The following is a 17,862-nucleotide window of genomic DNA, read 5'->3' as shown; positions in this document are numbered from 1 at the left end:
GCCACCCATGAGCACCTTGGGTGGGAGGGAGAGTGCTGGTGCAGCCCAGCCCAGGCTGGAGGGGGGCAAGGTCAGGGCCAGGCCCAGAGACAAGGGGGTATCGATGGGGGAAACACAAGGGGAGCCCAGGGAGAGAGTTCAGCTTTGGCAGAGGCCCCAGACCTGGGGCTGGACAGAGATCGGGGCAGAATAAGGTGCCCTGGGGCAGAGGTGAAGGGCTGCTGGCTCCCGTGCTGCGTCTCTTACCAACAAGTCGGGATGTAAATGACACGAACTTGGTTCTCCGGTTCGGGGCCAGCGAAATCATCCAGCGTTTCATTTCACTCCTGGATGGGGGACACAAACCGAGGCCATGAGCACGAGAAGTCGTAGGGACCCCAGCCCTCCTGCCCAGCCAGCCCTGCGCTCCCAGTTCTTCCTCTCACAGCCCTTTCCTGCCACCCCCCCGTGGCCCTGGACTCGCTGGTGATGCTGACCCCCCTCACACACACCGGTTGGGATGTCACACGTGCCACAGTGCCCTGGGCCCTGCCACACTGGCCTGCCTTGCTGCAGGGCCGCCAGGCTGGCTGTCCCCACGAGCAGCAGGATCCCCCTTTGGGGAGCAGCCCGGCTCCAGGGAGCCAGCAGCAGGGCAGGGGCCCAGCACCCCCTGAGCTCTAACCAGCAAAGGCAGCTCCTGGCTGGGCTGGGCCAACAGGAGCAGTTTTTCCTGGAGAAAAGCAGTTGGAGGAACCGTTTGTTGCCACAGCTGCTGTGCGGGAACATTTAAAGGGCAGAGCTGATGAATTCTCTTGCAGACGAAGGCTGCGGCGTACCAAGGGTACCGCTCGCTTGGCAGCAGCTGAGACGAGAGACCCGTGTGAGCACATCACCAGAGCCAGCACGCTGTTGTGCAGAACCTGGGCCGGCAGCAGGAGGGTGAAGGTTTCGCAGGTGCTGGAGAAGCCCCAGGCCTGGTGCTCCGCCAAGGTTTCCCTCAGCCCTGCTTGGAACTGGGGCAGCTCGCCTTCAGAGGCTCCAGCTCCTGCTGAGGAGCAGCTGTGCTCCCGGCCCGAGGGAGCCACAACGTTGTACCTTCTAGACAGCAGTTTTCAGGCCTGAACTTGACACACATCTAAAGCCACCGGCGTGTCTTCTGGGAGGAGAGAAGCCTAAAAGGAGATGTGAAGGACGAGTGCTGGCAGGCTGACCCGTGGGGCTGGGAACACCTCGTGCTTCAGGGCTGAAGCCTGGTGCCAAGGACCAGTGAATGCAGTCAAGTGCAGCCCCTCACGGCACAGAGCTGTGCAGGACGAGGGACCTGTGCGCAGAGGGGCTGGCATGCAGCGACCCAACCAAGGGCCTTGCTGTGCTTGTGGCCCTGTCTGCAGGCTGACCTTGCAGCCTCGCACACAGCTCCTTGCAGGGCTCTGTGGATGCTGCCCGCAGCCCCCAGCTCCTCTCAGCCTGCAAGGGGCCCACCTACGCTCTGGTCCTGCCTCTGCCACCAGCTGTGTCCAGATGTGCTGCCAGTTCCTGGCAGAGCCCCCCCTCGGGCATCAGATGCACGGTGCCACCAAGAAGGTCATCGCTGCTGTGTGGGTTCAGAGCTGGGCAACGCTGCAAGAGCCGTGGAACAGACACACCAGTTTGCTTGGCACCCACTTATCTAATTCTTGTTTTGTGGTCCATGCCCAGCAGTGCCCCAGTCACCCCCGCAGCTCTGGCACAGCAGCCTTCAGCAGTTGCTATGCCACACTTCAAGACCTGTTGGCAAGCTGTGTGCTGGATCATGTGCTCACTGTGGCCAGCTAGAAGATGGGACAGGATGCAGAAGCACAGAACTGCAGTTGCCTCCCCTGAGCCGAGGCAAACCCTGGCCTGGTCTGTTGTTCTCTGCGCAGCTCGGTCTCACAGACATCAAACGTACACCACCGACATCTCTATTTTCAGCACAGCCAAGCTGCAGCCACGTGTCTGGGGAGAAGGTGCAGCTGCTCGCTGTGCTGGGGGCTCGTCTTCCCGATCCCAGCGCTGCGCTGAGGGGTCAGGGTGCAGCCCTGGTCCCAGCTGGGGCTGGTGTTCGTTAAGGGATCTGGGTGTCCAGCACTGGCCTACTGACAGCACAGTAACGTCACGCTGGAGATGTGCATCGTCCCTCGTAGCTGTTTAGCTGGTGGCACACGTACACCCATAACAGCACGGATGCTGGGCCTAGAAAACCTGGGCCGGGCAAGGCTTGGGTCAACGAGAAAGCTGTGCCCTGAGCTCCAAACCAGACAGGTCTGTGTCAGCCCAGCTGAGTCATTTGCCCAGTCTGAGCTTGTTGGAGCCTGAAGTGAAAAATCAATGAGCCAAAAACCCTGTATCCAGGGAGACAAGGAGGCCCCGAGCAGCAGCAGGGCTGCGCAAGATCGGCATCGGCTGAGGAAGCGGCCTCCTCTCCCACCTTTGCCTACAAGCAGGAGCCACTTTGCTTCCTAGGGCTGGCCAGGCACAGCCTTGATCTCTGTGAGAGAGCCAGCTGAGCCGCTGGAGCGTGCACAGCGTACAGCCTACTTGCTTTTCCTGTCTGAAAAATCAGTTGGGCTCCTGTGCTGGGGCTGATTTTGACCTCTCTGCCCCAGAGTGCAAAGAGCCCGTCCATCCTCCACCCCGGATGCTACAAACACACCTCACAGGAGAGAACCCTGCCTAGTTCACTCCTGCCTTTCAGCAGGAGAGGACAAAGGCAGCCTCAGGAGAGCGATGCTGGGCAGAGAGGTGTGTGGGGCCAGCCTAGCTGCCGCAGTGGGATCTCTGCCTGCCTGACCCTGGTGAGCCCGGAGAGCGGGTCCCCATGCAGGCAGGGTGCCGCCCTTGCGTGGGTGTAGGGAGAGGGCAGTGCTGGGCGCTGGCCGGGTGACTGTTGTACTCACTGGGACGATGCCTTCAGCATGTAGCTGGCCTCCCGGTCATCTGCGTTCTCCAGCAGCCTCAGGATGAAGACGTTGGCCAGACTCTGCCCCTGGTCTTCTAACTCCTCTACCCGAAGAAGCCCCCGGGGAGCTGAGTCGAACACTTGGTATTTGTCCCTGGCAGAGGTTAAAGAGGAGATTAGGAAAAACTGCAGTTATCCCAGGAGACTTTGGCTTCAGCCACCCAGAACTGTACTGAGGACACAGACCAGGAACCGCTGCATGGCAGGAGGAAGAAAGACGCCTGCTGTGGGAAGGGATGAGCGGGTGGCTGTGAAAACCCACTGCAAAGCAAGACACCCTCTCCGTGCTCTGCCTTAGGCATCTCATGTGGCCTACAACAAGCTGCTTGCTCTGTCTGAGCTCCCCACGTACACAACACGGACAGTTCTCCCTCCAAGGGGACTGTGAGGCTTAATTCATTCCTGTTTGTAAAATGCCTCTGTGTTTTCTGGATACGAGCTGCCGCAGAAGCAAAATATTTCCAGCCCTACAGACACCGCGGCGACATGTTTATTAGAGCCGTTGGACCAGCGAGATGCTCTCTACCGGTGAGTCCAGTTAATGCTACAAAGAACGTGCTGTTCTCTGGGACCTGTCTGTCTGTGCTCCTGTATTTCACCAGTGTCCAGTTGCACAAGGCACAGTCCTAACCGTGATGATGTTCTCCTGAGGCGGGTTACACAGTGTCAAATATAACCGCTAGCCTCAGCCCTAAATTTATACCTCTCTCTCCTGCTCAAAGTTTCTAGCCTGCTTTCTTAGAAGTTTAACTGACTAAGGCTGAGCTGTTCTTCACGCTGCGATGAGTCAAAAATCACTTCTTGACATGAAGATGGACCTCCTGGGTCAGCCCACCAGCTGACGTAGCTCACTGCCACTCTGCAGTGACTGTTGGACACAGGCTCGCTCACCCTGCTGGGAGACCTGCCCTTGGAATCTGTTCTAGTCCTGTTTGCCATAGATCTTCATCTGGAAAGAGCTGTGCCACCCATGAAGAGTCAACTGCGCTCAAAGGCAAGGTGACTGCTGGAGGGAGGTGGACAGGTCAGGCCAGGATGCCCTCCCTGCACCTGGGGGACAGGATGGGGACACAGCATCACAGCTGGGATAAACCCAGGGGCAAAGAGGACTAATGAAGCGCCCCACGTGCTACTCGAATTTTGCACTCACCCAGGAATTTGCCGGCAAATTACCAGCAGGTCATTGAAAAGGAACAAGTAGATCTCTCTGAAGAGTTTCTTGGTGCGAAGCGTTCGTGATGTCTTCGGACCGTTCATTTGCTGCAATTCCCCCTGCTTCAGCAGCCAGCGGGAGTGAGAGATGATGGGCACAGACTAGGAGTGAGGAAAAGACAGGAAACATCAGGGGAGCAGCAAAAACCCATGGGCTTACGTGGTGAGGTGCTGAAAGCAACAGGAGATGCAGGTTAAACGTGTTCTCACTGGTTTGGTCTGCTCCAGGGATGAACCAGCTCCTGACTGTCATTACAGCTTTGCAGGAGATGAAGGCAGTCTTGTGGCTACCCCAGTCTACTGCTGTCCTGTGCGCTGTGGTCTAGCCCTGACACACTGGTAAAAAGTGCTCTGGAAAATAAAATTCTTGGGCGCCCAGCATGGCTTTCCGAACAAATAGTCTCAAATTTTTTCACTTTGGTTGTCCAGGTACCTAAAAAGGTTGCTGGGAAACTAAAGTTTGTGAAGCAGATAGATCTGAGCAGCATCTCCATAGCACTCAAGAAAAGAATTGGCAACTTTACACTCAGCACTGGAGTTTCATGGTGTATATTAAATGAGATCAGTCAGATACCTCTAAATATTTAGTTATTCCCTGAGTGGAGCCAAAATAGATCATCAGCAGGTAATTAGAGACTGTACATAATGCGTAAATGCAGGGATGAATTAAAATGGTGGGGCAGTCTGCATTTTTGTATATTCCAGCTTTAAAGCGTTTTGTTTTGTAGCTTTCATTTTCCTTTAATGTCATTTGTAATGTAAAATAATAGCTGGAAGCTGACCTGCATTTTGAAGAGAGGTGAGAGGGAAGAGCTGGAGCCGGAGCCACCCCCTGCGCACGGGCGGTTTGACGCCAGCGTGTCACATCTGGCACGCACAGATGCCGTGCCCGCAGCAGCAGCATCCCCTTCAACGGCTTTGGAGGGGCACAGCGTGGGCCAGGCCACCACTGAACACAGCTAGGTCAGTACTACTGTGTACGTGTGCACAACACCTGGCTGCTGTTGGTTTGCTGTCTGCGAAGGGTTACCAGCCTATGCTTATACCTTGATCTTGAATTCCAGTTTCTTCTGGATGCTGATCATCTGCTCTGTTCGGCTCATCTTCCTGACACCTTCGTTACACGCTTTCACCACCTGGGAAAAAGAGAGCAGAAAGATTTGCCTCCGCTGGCCTTGAGCAGGTAAGTGATGACGGACAGCGCAGAAAGGCCTGGCCTGACAGGGTAAGTGCCCTGCCATAACAGGAACTGACCAAGCCGAGCTCTTCTACTGGCACTGTATTTGCACGAAAAGAGAAGGAAAAAGAAAAAAAAACAAAACCAAACAACCAAATGTTATAGCTGGAAGCTGAATACCAGAGGACACGTTAGATGGCTGCATTCGGTTATGGAACCAGACAGTATTAAGCAACGCTCCTGGTTGCACAGCAAAGGAAACAGCTCATTTTCCACATCCTGACACGCCATGTATCTCATCTTCCTTGTCCACAACACTTGAAATGAGGTTCAACAAGAACAAGTGCCGGGTCTTACACTTCAGCCACAACAACCCCACGCAGCGCTACAGGCTGGGGGAAGAGTGGTTAGAAAGCGGCCTGGCGGAAAGAGACCTGGGGGTGCTGATCGACAGACGGCTAAACATGAGCCAGCAGTGTGCCCAGGTGGCCAAGAAGGCCAATGGCATCCTGGCCTCTATTAGGAATAGTGTAGCCAGCCGGTCTGGGGAAGTGATCGTCCCTCTGTACTCGGCACTGGTGAGGCCGCACCTTGAATCCTGTGTCCAGTTCTGGGCCCCGCACTTCAAGAAAGATGTTGAGGTGTTGGAGCGAGTCCAGAGGAGGGCGACGAAGCTGGTGAAGGGTCTGGAGGGTCTGACCTACGAGGAATGGCTGAGGGAGCTGGGGTTGTTTAGCCTGGAGAAGAGGAGGCTCCGAGGTGACCTTATTGCAGTCTACACCTACCTGAAGGGAGGTTGTAGTGAAGTGGGAGTTGGCCTCTTCTCCCGGGCAACTAGCGATAGGACAAGAGGGCACAGCCTCAAGCTTCACCAGGGGAGGTTCAGGTTGGACATCAGGAAGAATTTCTTTACAGAAAGGGTTATTAGACATTGGAATGGGCTGCCCAGGGAGGTGGTGGAGTCACCATCTCTGGATGTGTTTAAGAAAAGACTGGACATGGCACTTAGTGCCATGGTCTAGTTGACAGGGTGGTGTAGGGGCAGCGGTTGGACTCAATGATCCCTGAGGTCTCTTCCAACCTGGTTGATTCTGTGATTCTGTGTGAAATGAGGTACACGCGCAGTATCAGCTTCAAGAAGAGAATGAAGCCAAAGATCTTCACTTCAGAGATGCAAATGCTGTGGTTCTGCCAATCAGCACTGATGCCAAGGCTATGAAATGCCCCAGAGAGAGACACATTGACCATACAGAGCCCAGCTGTCTTCTGAGCACAAACTTCTAACTGAAAAACCACAACCAACGTGCAGGCACTGCCCTATTACAGGGACCTTAACCTAGATGCCACTGCCTGTTTCATAAGGAGCAACTCTCTTGAGAACTGGCGAGGCAGAAAAATTATTTTGGAGAACAAGTTCCACTTTGTGCTCTGTTTCTGCTACTCAAAATCCACCAGAATATCAGGATTGAAACCACGATCAGCTCTTACCTCTAAAATGGAATACCTACAGAGAAAATAAGCACCAGGTGATCTCTGTTGTGGTGCCTGTACCTAGCTGAACATTAGGCATCTACACTTAAACACTTACAGATAACTAACCATGCAAAGGAGTTATGAAATTGATGCCATGAGTCACTGACAGCTGAATATAAAAAGAGCATTTTTGCATCAGCAGTTGTAGTCATCCACGTACTGGAGGAACAGCCTTCCTCGGGCTTTTGACCAAAGGAAAAAACAATTGGCTACCAGATACATCACGAGGGATTCTGCAAATATCAAGTAATGCGGAATATTCTTCATGAATAAGGCCTCTGTCTTTATCCCTAGCGATCTCCAAAGCATACACTTCCCAGACTGGTTCAGAGCAAGTCCAAGAGCCCATTTTGTTCTAGGATTTTAGTCAGAAGCTGCAACCGTATCCTCAGGCTGATGTTCTAGCACAGTTTTCAACCTCAAATACTTATACTGGACTGCAGGATTCAAGAGATGTTCCAAGCTTCTGATGGAGAAGGGTTCAAACACGCCCTGTCCTAGCCCACATAGCTGCCAGCTACGTCCAGGTCATTCGGATACGTAGCCTGGAGGTGGCATTGCCCTGTCTGACCGTGTCAGGAACAGCCCAGACGGAGAACAGCCCAATGCCTTCCTGGTGTTTTGTACACAGCAGTAACTAGCACAACTGAACACCACACCTACCCACCAGCTCCAGGGAAGAGGGCTAAAAGCAGGCTTGAGTACTTCATTAAGAAACTGTTATTCTAGGTCAGAGGAAGAAGTGTGCTGTGTTGGAGGAAACCTGACACAGTTGTACTCTACTGCCTGTTGCAGCTAATTACATCTCAGTGGGATCCATCACCTTCAGGTATCTGCAAAAAACAATTTGTATTCTTGAAGAGCCCAAGACAAAACATTCTCTCTGCCCTGTTCTACAGGGGAAACAGAGAGATCTGTTGTTAGCAAGGGATTCCTCATCACTGACATCTCAGTGCTGCTAGATTGGTCCCTCTTTGAGAGCAAGGAAGACTTGAGAAAAAAAAAAAAATTACTCTTGAAACACAGTGACAGGATTCAAAGGGACAGCTCCAGGAGGGAATATAGTATGTAGGTCTTTTCGGGGTGGGGGGAGAGCACGATGGTTTAATCTTTATCGTCTTCAGTTAGCTCATTCAAACTTACTGTTTCCAGTTCTTTATGTGCATCCAGGGCAGTGGTTTCCCTGTCAGACTTCTCTTCCACTTTCTTCAAAATATTCTGCGGGGGAGGAAAGGCTGTGTCAACTCTGATCCCAATCTGACAGCACAGAAAGGTCTTTGCCAGCCTGAGTTATTTCTATCAGCCTAGTTACAGGACAGGTGACAGAGTATAGTGACTCTCACCTCTTAGCTCCTCTTTTTCATTAAAGGCTGTTCCCATCTGACCTTATATCTAACGGACATACAGCAGGCAGACTCCTGTTTTATAAAAATAAATGAATAAATAAAAATAGGTGGAGCTGGCACTGACAGACAGTGCTATGGGTAATCCCAGTGGGTAAAACCATTTGGGACTGAGCTGCTTCCTCAGCCCTAGAAGCATGTCCTCCAGCACGGGGTTTAGATAAGCTGGCAAAGCACAGTGGGGAGATGGCTGACAGTCCGGTCCAAGCCACCATGAGGTTGGGGATTACACATGGAGCATTTCCATGTCGTGCAGCTGTTCTGCACTGTGCATCTGGGTGTCAGCATCCTAACCATCACGCAGCTGGGTTCATGGACTGTTGCTACCCCTTCTAGCAGCCTGACAAAGTTCCTCCTCAGCTCTTTTGCTCGGTAAAAGCTATCTGGCAAATTCAGCACCAGTTTGGGGATGGTTTTTGAGTGACTGAAACCTCTTTTCCATAGTTGTTGAGTGCCTGATTCTGTGGAAAGGCTTCATCCTTCATCCAGCTCTAAGGTTGATCTTGGCTCAGATCTAGGGTTATCTAAGCCTCATTCACAACTACTGAACAGGAGAATTCCAGGAGTGATCCAGAAAACCTTTGGGAGAGAGAGAAGAGCAAAACTCTACCTGCACCAGCAGCTTGAGCCGAGTGATCCTTTGAAAGGGCAGAATCAGGAAGGAAGAGAAGGACAGGCCTTTGCACTTGGGATCCAGCTCCAGCTGTGAGATGACTTCCCGGAAAGCTGGCTTGTCCTGGCTGAAAGGAGAGACAGAGAAGGTGAGGGCTTTGCGTGCTACCCTGCCTACAACTCTGGTATGTGGCTGGTGACCCAAAAGTAGCTTGGTCACAGAGACAGCATCTGCCTGGCTTCTCCCAAGAAAAGAAAAGAGGGGAGGAGGGGACTGAATGCTTCTAGGTGTATTTTGGTTTAAATCTAGAACTATTCATAGCATTGAGGGAGGGAAAAAAATAGACTTTTAATGTACAAGCCGTGGTAGCGTTCACATGTGTAGCACATCCAGCTCAGCAGCATGCGCTGCGTGCGTAGGTGTGTGTGAATGGGGTGTGTGTCCAAGTAGATGAGTCAGAGGCATAATTATATATTTTTACACAGTTGGAACTCTGTGACAAGGTGAAATTCACACAGTCGTAAGAACAAGACAAGTCACAAAACAGCTTAAGCTTGGCTACTCCTGCCTGCTTAGCCGGAGGATGGAAGTAGTTATCTGGCCCGAGAAGGGCAGGGGCCATGCCCAAGCCTTCCCTGATGGTGTTCGCAGATGAGGGCATTGCTGGGCCACGGACACAGCCACACAGAGCAGCCTCGCAAGCCCCAGCTGCCACAGTCCAAGCTAACGCCTCTTGGCAGCTGTGGGGCCCTGAGGAAAGCTTACACTGCTGGAGTCCTGGCTAGCAGAAACAGCACGGGTAAGAAGACATTGCTAACTATCCAAAACCAGTCTTTACCGTGTGTGACTCGCAACGATCCAAGAGAAGCCATTGCAAGGGTTTCTCACTGCTGCAGCAGGTACTTGTGTGACGGTGTGACCCCCCAGAGCCGCAGCAGAACAGACCTGCGTGTGTCTGAGGGACAGCCAAATGTGAGACACCTCAGGCTTTGAGTTCAGCCAAGTGCTGCAAAACTCTTGTGCTAGCTCAGAGCCTGGGGAGGGGAGTCTGTTCTTTTCAGTTTGCTTTGTGTTCTCCCACAGATGAAAAAAATGCTGCTCTCTAAATTTGGATCTAGGAACACTTCTATCTCCAACCGGTCCTTTTCAAGCTCAAGTAACCCAGCCTATTGCTGCTCTGCTTCTGGGTGTTTAGCTAATGGCTCTAGGCAAACTGTTTATGTTCTGCAGCTATACTGCTCACCTCTGACTGAGGGAAACCCTGCGGTACCCTCCTTTTGGAGAGAACAGTTGGCCAAGCTCAACAGAGGCCCCTTAACGTGTTGGGTTTTTTTGCCTCAAAAGCTGGAGAGCAGAGAAAGGAAAGGATTAGGGCTTGCTATGCTCCCCTGAACCAGCTGCTGCTATGGGGAGGAAATACAGAGCAGCGAGTGAAATGGGCTGTCCTGAAAGAATCCAGGACATTGTAACTAAAGAAAAATTAATTCTCCTGCTCAAAGACAAGCTTGTAGGGCACTCTTTGTTTTGAGCTGGCGCAAGAGAATTCCTACCAGACCAAAAGACTTGCTAAACTTGAAAAATACTGCAAAAATATGTTGGATTATATCTTCAGGCCTAGGTAATGTCTGTGTGTGTAGCACCAGAATGTAAAGAAAATAGCTTTTTTTCCTTTTAAGAAAATTTTGTTGTTCTGAAAAAAAAAATTCTCAGCTTTGGGAAGGTCAAATGCCTTGGTGAGAAGCTCAGGAAAAGCAGTGGCTGTTCTTGTCACCAGAGATCTATATTATAGTCTTGGCCTTTCAATCTCTTGCCTCTACTTGCAGTTTAGAAATACACACATTTCACAAGCGTGTGTCCCCATGTACACCACAAATATTTCCCACAGGTGGGAACTGCTGGCTCTGAATTTACTTGGTATGTTACCTGTATACTACATCGCCCCACCCTTACTATAAAGCCTTTTAATTGTGTTTTCTTTTTTATAGGTGCTGTGGAAAACCAGTGAAGTGGGAAATCCTGTTTCTGTACTATCTAGCCCTTTCTCATAAATATTAAAATTACAGCTAAATCCATGGCCTATACAATTCTGCAAAATAATTTAGCACCAAGCACTGGAACTCACAGAAGCTGCTTGTACGCTCTCTCCTGGTAGGTCTGGTTGGAGACGTAGGTGATGTACACGGAGAAGTGATTAACCGTATGCTGGTAGACAATGTCGCACACGTCTGAGATCACGATATTCTCCTCCACCCGCTGCTCGAGGTCCAACAGGAAGCTAGATGAGAAACCCAGCACTCATATTAATTGTGACCTGTTCGGCCCAGGTAATTCCCAGAAGAAGCCCTTGGGGTTCAAAGCAATGAATGTGTCCATAGGCTCTTGGAAAAGACAGTGGGTAACAGCCTGCCCCTCGTCAGCTCCTCCATCCCTCTACAAAGGAGGTGAGCTACAGCGATGCCATTCAGCCAGACAAAACCCCAGCAGAAGCTGTCTTACCGCTCACTAACAGCCATGACGTCCAGGACGTTGGAGAAGAGGATGTGTGCCTCAGACTGGTGTAAGATCTTTTTCAGACGTTCGTTCTCCATGAAGTGAGACACCAGCAGATTCAGACTCTTGTAATACGAGGCTTCAGAAGTAACCAGCTCAAACATGGCCTGGAGGAGAATCCCAAAGAAGGAAATCAGCAGGTACCTTCTACTTCTATGGAGAGGCACACACAGCATTAATGAGAACATCCGTGCTGCACGCAGTCATGGACCTTGCACCCACCCTCCAGGCCTGGAGAGGTAAGCCCACAATGACATTGGACATGTGTTATACAGGATAGTGACTTGAATGGGGAAGATTTCCTCCCTCAACCATCAGCCCTGGCTCCTTCTGTCTCTCTCCTGAGTTGTTTGACCACATTTCCTTCCATTGCATCTCTCCAGCAGAATTCTCTTTTTCTCGTTATATATAAGCAGTCTGATTTTGTGCACGTGCACACATAACACACTTCATGGGCTCCGTCCTTCCTTCTTAGTGTCACTCAGGCTTGACCTGAGGCTGCCCCAGGCACTGGACCCCACCCCATGCCCACTTGTCACCATCCTACACTTTCATCTCCCTTTCAGGGAGTTCCCTTTGGCAGCCCCCACGCACCCTCCAACCCCCTGATGATCATGACAGTGCTGGCTTGTTGCTCTGCTTGTAGGGGCGTATGGTGCTACCGAGGAGGGTCTCCTTGCACCACCTAAACTCTTGTTTTAGAAAAACCATGGTGTAGGGGCTGGGCTGCACAACACCCAGCACACTGCCATCCCAGTGTGCAACTTGGGGCAGAGATAACAGAAATATGCAGCTGTGGTGCTCCAAGCCCCTGTGTCTTCCCTGACCCAAAGGAAATACAGCTGTTCCTGTCCAAGTGACGCTCCCTGCTCAACCCTGGCCGTACACTCTTCTGACCCAATTCACCAAGGACTGCGACAAGACACCATAGTCCTTAACTGTTACTGCAAGCCATAAATAATCTCCAAATTCCAGCCTTGCATCTCCTGTTAAAAGAGAAGTCTCTGGTGCAAAGCCTGGCCTCCTCAGGCCAGGGATGTGGTCTGGGGAAGCAGAAAGACAGTTTGATGGTTTGGTTCAGAGATAAATCGCAACTTAATGAGAGGAGGATGTGAAACCTTCTGCCCACAGCAGATGCTGCAGGAACAGTCCACTATTACCACTTACTCTCCAGGTAAGTGTTTGTGTCTTTGTTCAGAGGTAGATAAAAAAGGTGATTATTTACTCAACTACTGAATCCGTTAGTTGACGTAAGATTAATTGAAGATTCTCACAAGGGCTTCAATATGGTGAAAAATCATTAGATCCTTCAGACATCTCTTGATGAAGGTGTGTCTTGGGCTCCTTTTCCAGGGGCTGGCCCATGCTGCTGCTACTGAAAGAGGAACCTTTTGGTGGCTCAGTCAAAGTCTCGCTTCCTTGAACCTAAAGCTGCTTTGACCCTCGAGCCCAAGCTCCCCTACTGCCCAGAGCTCCTCTGCTGCACCCTGCTGAGGGTGGGCACTGGCCAGACAGTGCGGGTGCAAGCCCCTGAGCTCTGCCAGCTCTCGGAGGCTGCAGGGACCCAGTTAGAGTCAAAGAGATCCAAAGGAGACGCAGGTACATGCAGTATTTTTTGTGCTGTGCATATGGAAAAATATCAGATTCCCAATGAGAAAAGTGGGGGAGTATCAGCTTGGCTTCTCCCAACAGCTTCACCAGGGCACATGGTGAACCTGAGAGAGCATCTCCCTCTCTCTGCATGACTGGCTAGGTCTTAAATGCACCTCTTGCAGCTTTAACTGTACCTTTTTACTTGATAAATGAGAGGAAAAGTGGAAATAGGTAAAGATACAACAAAGCATAAGACAGGACGTGCTGGGACAGGCTGTCCTTCCAGATATCCTGGGCATTGGTGCCACCAGTCATTTGCACTGCAGCTTTCCAGACACTCCAAGCCAGGATATTTTTTTCTGCCAGGTCTTTGATTGCAGGATGGCCATGAGAGCCAAGATCAAGACCTGCCACTCTACCATAGCCTTTAAACCCTCAGACAACTTGCTTCATCTAGAAGGTTGCTTCCTGATCTGTAGAAGCTCCTCTGCCTATGTTTGGAGAAATTAATTTGTGTGTGTTCGCTGTTCACCATAGTGGGGGCTGCTAGACCTGCACGGGCACGTGCAGAGTGCAAGCCATACTGAAGAAATAATGAAATCCACAGTGAAATGACCAATGCACAGGATTGTGATTTAAAGGAGATGCCAGGAAAGTAAAGAACATCTCCACTGATCGGGACAATCTTCTGCAAGTGTTCACCACAGCATGTGCAAGGCACAAGTTTCTCAAGTTACCAGGGAGATGCAGCGGGTCCTCTGCAGACCCAAAGTACCTTGATGCCTGATCCAAGCAGCCCAGACTGCTGTTTCCCTTTTGAATGGTAAGTACGAGCTGTAAATCTCCTGAACGTCCAACCATGCAATGTAATTATGTGATCTCTGTGGCATAACTGAACTCTGTGAGCTCTAAGCAGTCACTAGAGAAAAGAGCATAAGCTTCTGGCCTCAGAATTGCAAAAATAACTAGCAAAAAAATTGAACTGAATGTAAATTGATGTAATACTGTCTTTCTGAGTCTACAAATAGTCTGAATCGATCTCTTGGAAACACGACCAACACTCTTCCATCAGTCCTCTGGGTCATTAACTTCCTGAGATCTCATAGTCATGTAAAAGCTAATATCAATCGTTCTCATTGCTTATATTTTTGGCAGAGAGACTGAGAAAGGAAAAGAGAATTGAAGCCTAAGGAAGAAGGAAATGCAGAAGATAAAAAAGGAGAAAAATTAAGTCACCAAAGACAAGGGTAAGTAAACGTACAGGCTAAATTCCTATGGAGACAATATAATGTTTTATTGCATAGATTGGAAATATCTGTTCCCAATAGCCCTGCTTTTCATGTAAACCACCAGGTAAGGAGGAGGAATTCTGCTCTAGTCCAGGAGGGATGTTGTTCTGAGCCGATGCCATGGCATTGGCTGTGACCAGCTCTCAGACCTGGTTGCCTTCACAGGGCCAGTCTGACATCCACCTGCTAGTAGTGCCAAGTCCAGCACCAGAACTCTCTGGAGGAGGGCTGCTCCATTTTACAGCAAATTTAGAGGTTTGAAGTCTACACTTTGCTCAAAGAGGGAAAGAAAATTAAATCTTACTTGGAGACTTCTGTGAAAATGGAACAAGAAAGACGGCCCACCTGTCAAATGTGCTCTTCCACACCGGGGCCATGTCACCAGTACGTACAACCAGGCTCAAGTCCTCCTTTTGCTTGAGCAGAGAAAATTTTCAGAGCAGCAGCTCTCGGATCTAAATTCACACTGTGACACATGGTGCAGATTCGTCTGTCTCTGCCCCTTTTTCTAACACAAAAGTGACCCGAGTCCAAATAATCCTTGGCAAAAACTTTATGAAAGCTCACACATCTCAGCAAAAAGGCTTCAGTTCAAAGACTGAGAATACTCTGCTAAACTATTTTTATCAGTAAATTGGTTTTGGTGAGTTCCACTCAGCTTGGAATCTCCTACAACATAAAAGATGAACACGGCGTAGGAAAATCAATAGTTAGCAAGCAGAAAAGGACAAAATGAAGAACCTATAGAGTAAATCAAACAAGGACAAACTGAAAGGTAGAGAACTGAACTGAGAAAGAGGAATACATCACAGCCACTCCACAAAAAGGCTGTACCAATATCTAATTTAAGGTTTATGCTGAAAAAGGTTTCACTGATTAAATGTTGCTTCTTCTAATCTCTGGATCTCTGCCTCTTCAGAGCCTAGTACCTTGGTGACAGAATTTGTTTTAACCTAAATCACATGTAATACAGGGAGTGTGTTTTCTCTCTAGTCGCTTGTTTCTCCTGCTACATACATGTTGCCTGTCATTTCCTCCACCTCGGCTCTATGTCAGAACCCAAACAGCATTTCTTTTGGCTCGTTCTCTTTGCATCGTTGTATTTTCTATATAGTTAAAAGGAAGCCCCTGGTGATGCACGTTTTGCTGTGTTTGATGCTCAACAGACATCTGGATAATTAAAACTACCCTATCAATGACCTAGTCATTTCTGACAGTTACTCCAGTAGCACATAATTTTCATATTTCCCTGACCTCTGTGCTCTGTAACATCTTTTGCTTTCTCTTTTGTTGTTCTTTTTTCTGCATTTGCACTCACATATTTTTGTGACACTTCCAGTTGGTGTTTTACATCTTGCTACTCTCACATTCGCTCCAGATGAAAAAGGCTGGTGTGGCAGAGGCCATCGCTCTCTGAATTCTGCTTGAGTTCCCAGGGCTAATGGGCCATGTTGCCACATTTTTTTTGGCTGAAATTGCTGGGGGGTGGATGTGGTTTTTTGGGTCTCTCTTTCCTTCCTGAAACTGCATTTTCTGGCTCATTTGTCCCAATGGGGACAATAACAAATTGCCTTCCATGACACTTTTCAAACATCCATTGCTCTTCCGGTCAAGTTGCTTGTTTTGATGCTTGAAAAAAAACCTGTGTCTTGTTCTTTTATCTTCTGTTGACAACCTGCTTAGCAATTTTCCATAATTGACAATAACAAAGACCAGATTCCTCTCTTGTTCTTGTCTCTCTCATCTTGCAGATGAGCAACTTTTTCTCGGACTGTTTAAGCCCTGCTCCATCACAGCTATGGTGGCGTTCCCTTCCTCAGCTGTGAACAGGGGTATTTCCTTCAACTTTCTTTCCAGTCAGGTACTGGTATTCCTCCCTGTGGTCTAAATAATACTCTTGTTCCACCTTTTCTGGCTGAAGAGCTGCAAGCTCTTCTGGTCCCTGTCTTTACCACAGCTTTGAAGATAAAACGGGTCAGAAAGGTACAATTTTGTCCTTAAGACATTTACTCCAGAATTTCTACTGCCCTGTACTTCAGGTAAATTCCTCCAATCCCCCTTCATGAAGCTGAACACTTTACATTTACTTAAGCCCTCATGTACAGCTCACACTCCCAATTTACATCCAACATGAGAACAGTTCCAGCACTGCAGGAGCAAGCAGTGCTTGCTCATAGCAAGGCTGAACTCAACATCATCTCTTTAATTGCCTCAGTGATTTCTCCAGCCCTCCTTGTTTTCTGTCCTTGACTCTCCTCACAAAGCAAATTCTCCACTTTATCTATTCAATGTTCAGCCAATTTCACAGCTTTCTGGCTTTGAGCAATTTTATAATCTCTTACTGTGCTAATCCCAGAACAAACAGGAAGAAAATTTCAGCTCTGATAAACTAACATCAGGGGAAAGCACAGCACTTCTTTAAGGCAGCACTGTCCCATCTCCATCTGCTTCGTTTCTCTTGTTATTTAAGCAGAGAAGAAAATTCAGCACACAGTGTTGGGGTTTAGCAGCACAGAAATTTTTTACTTAAAACACCTACAGGTAATGAATGTAACTCAACAGAAATGGCAGGTTTTGAAATCTATATGCAAACTTTTAAGTGAATGTTTCTCTGTAAAAGACTCTTCATTTTGAAGCAGAAAGAAAAAGAAAAGCTTGTATTTTTTCAGCTGCCAGATTGTGTTGGTAATGCTGGCAGTTAGAAGTACCGTGTTTTGCCAGGTAAACAGAACAAATCTGATATGGAAAAAAACAGTGCAGAAAGAAGAACATGGCAAAGCAACAAATCACTTTAGTCACCTTGAGCCATAACCCTGACACACGAAAAGCCTGTGCTTGCCAGCCCAAGCTACCCTGTATAAACACTGGTCCCTTCCACCAAGGGTGATGGGCAGGGCTGTCTTACACACCCCTGTGGTTGACAAGATGAGCCTTTTCAGTGAAGTTACCAGGGCTAGGGTGGCACTGTCTACACAAGGGATTCAAAATTCATATAGTTCCATGTAAACTTAGGAGGAACTGTTCACACCCTGAGATGTTCTTCAGCACTCTGGGTACGATCTCACGAGCCAGGGCTGAACAGAAACACTGCCACAATGGTCTCACCAGAAGCAATCTGGCGCAGGACTATAGTAGGACTCACAGGATCGAGCCTTTGAAGGTCCATTGCTTGTACTGCAACGTGCACCACACACTGAACAAGGCTTGCTCACCTCCACCGCTGGCTACAAATGCAGTGCTACACACAGACAAAGAGCACTCACGCTCCCCACGCTATCCAAAATAGCAACCAGTTGTAAATTGCTGTGTGACTGATGTTTTCATTAATTGCAGCAGCTACCCCCACCTCTTCCTTTCACCGATGCAGCCCTACAAATTAACAGTGTATGACTCTTAAACAGTGATGTCACTGCACTATATGGCTAAAATGCAAATATACCTGTCGTTATTTTTTACTGTTTTGCATAAGACTCCAAGTACAACGTTTAAAATAAGGAAGCTTATCAATCTCCATCTCTTCCCTTTCCGTT

General features: G+C 49.2%; 1 protein-coding gene across 2 annotated transcripts in view; it reads right to left on the bottom strand.

Annotated features, from left to right (window-relative positions):
* The window catches only part of NGEF (neuronal guanine nucleotide exchange factor), a 51,544-nt gene that overhangs the window by 3,369 nt on the left and 30,313 nt on the right, over nucleotides 1-17,862 (bottom strand). Inside the window, exons 8-15 of one of the 2 annotated variants that reach the window (XM_068420984.1) lie at nucleotides 11,397-11,557; nucleotides 11,023-11,175; nucleotides 8,898-9,027; nucleotides 8,028-8,102; nucleotides 5,221-5,310; nucleotides 4,113-4,276; nucleotides 2,901-3,056; nucleotides 247-326 (exon numbers count right to left, since the gene is read on the bottom strand). In XM_068420984.1, coding sequence (XP_068277085.1) covers nucleotides 247-326; nucleotides 2,901-3,056; nucleotides 4,113-4,276; nucleotides 5,221-5,310; nucleotides 8,028-8,102; nucleotides 8,898-9,027; nucleotides 11,023-11,175; nucleotides 11,397-11,557 — 1,009 coding nt within the window. The remainder of the gene's footprint in view (nucleotides 1-246; nucleotides 327-2,900; nucleotides 3,057-4,112; nucleotides 4,277-5,220; nucleotides 5,311-8,027; nucleotides 8,103-8,897; nucleotides 9,028-11,022; nucleotides 11,176-11,396; nucleotides 11,558-17,862) is intronic. The other variant, XM_068420985.1, reaches the window with a different exon arrangement.

The sequence above is a fragment of the Nyctibius grandis genome, chromosome 32 (genome assembly GCF_013368605.1).
Source record: "Nyctibius grandis isolate bNycGra1 chromosome 32, bNycGra1.pri, whole genome shotgun sequence".
NCBI lineage: Eukaryota > Metazoa > Chordata > Aves > Nyctibiiformes > Nyctibiidae > Nyctibius > Nyctibius grandis.
The sequence above is the reverse complement of the archived record's forward strand: the minus strand, read 5'-3'. Positions and strand labels throughout refer to the sequence as shown.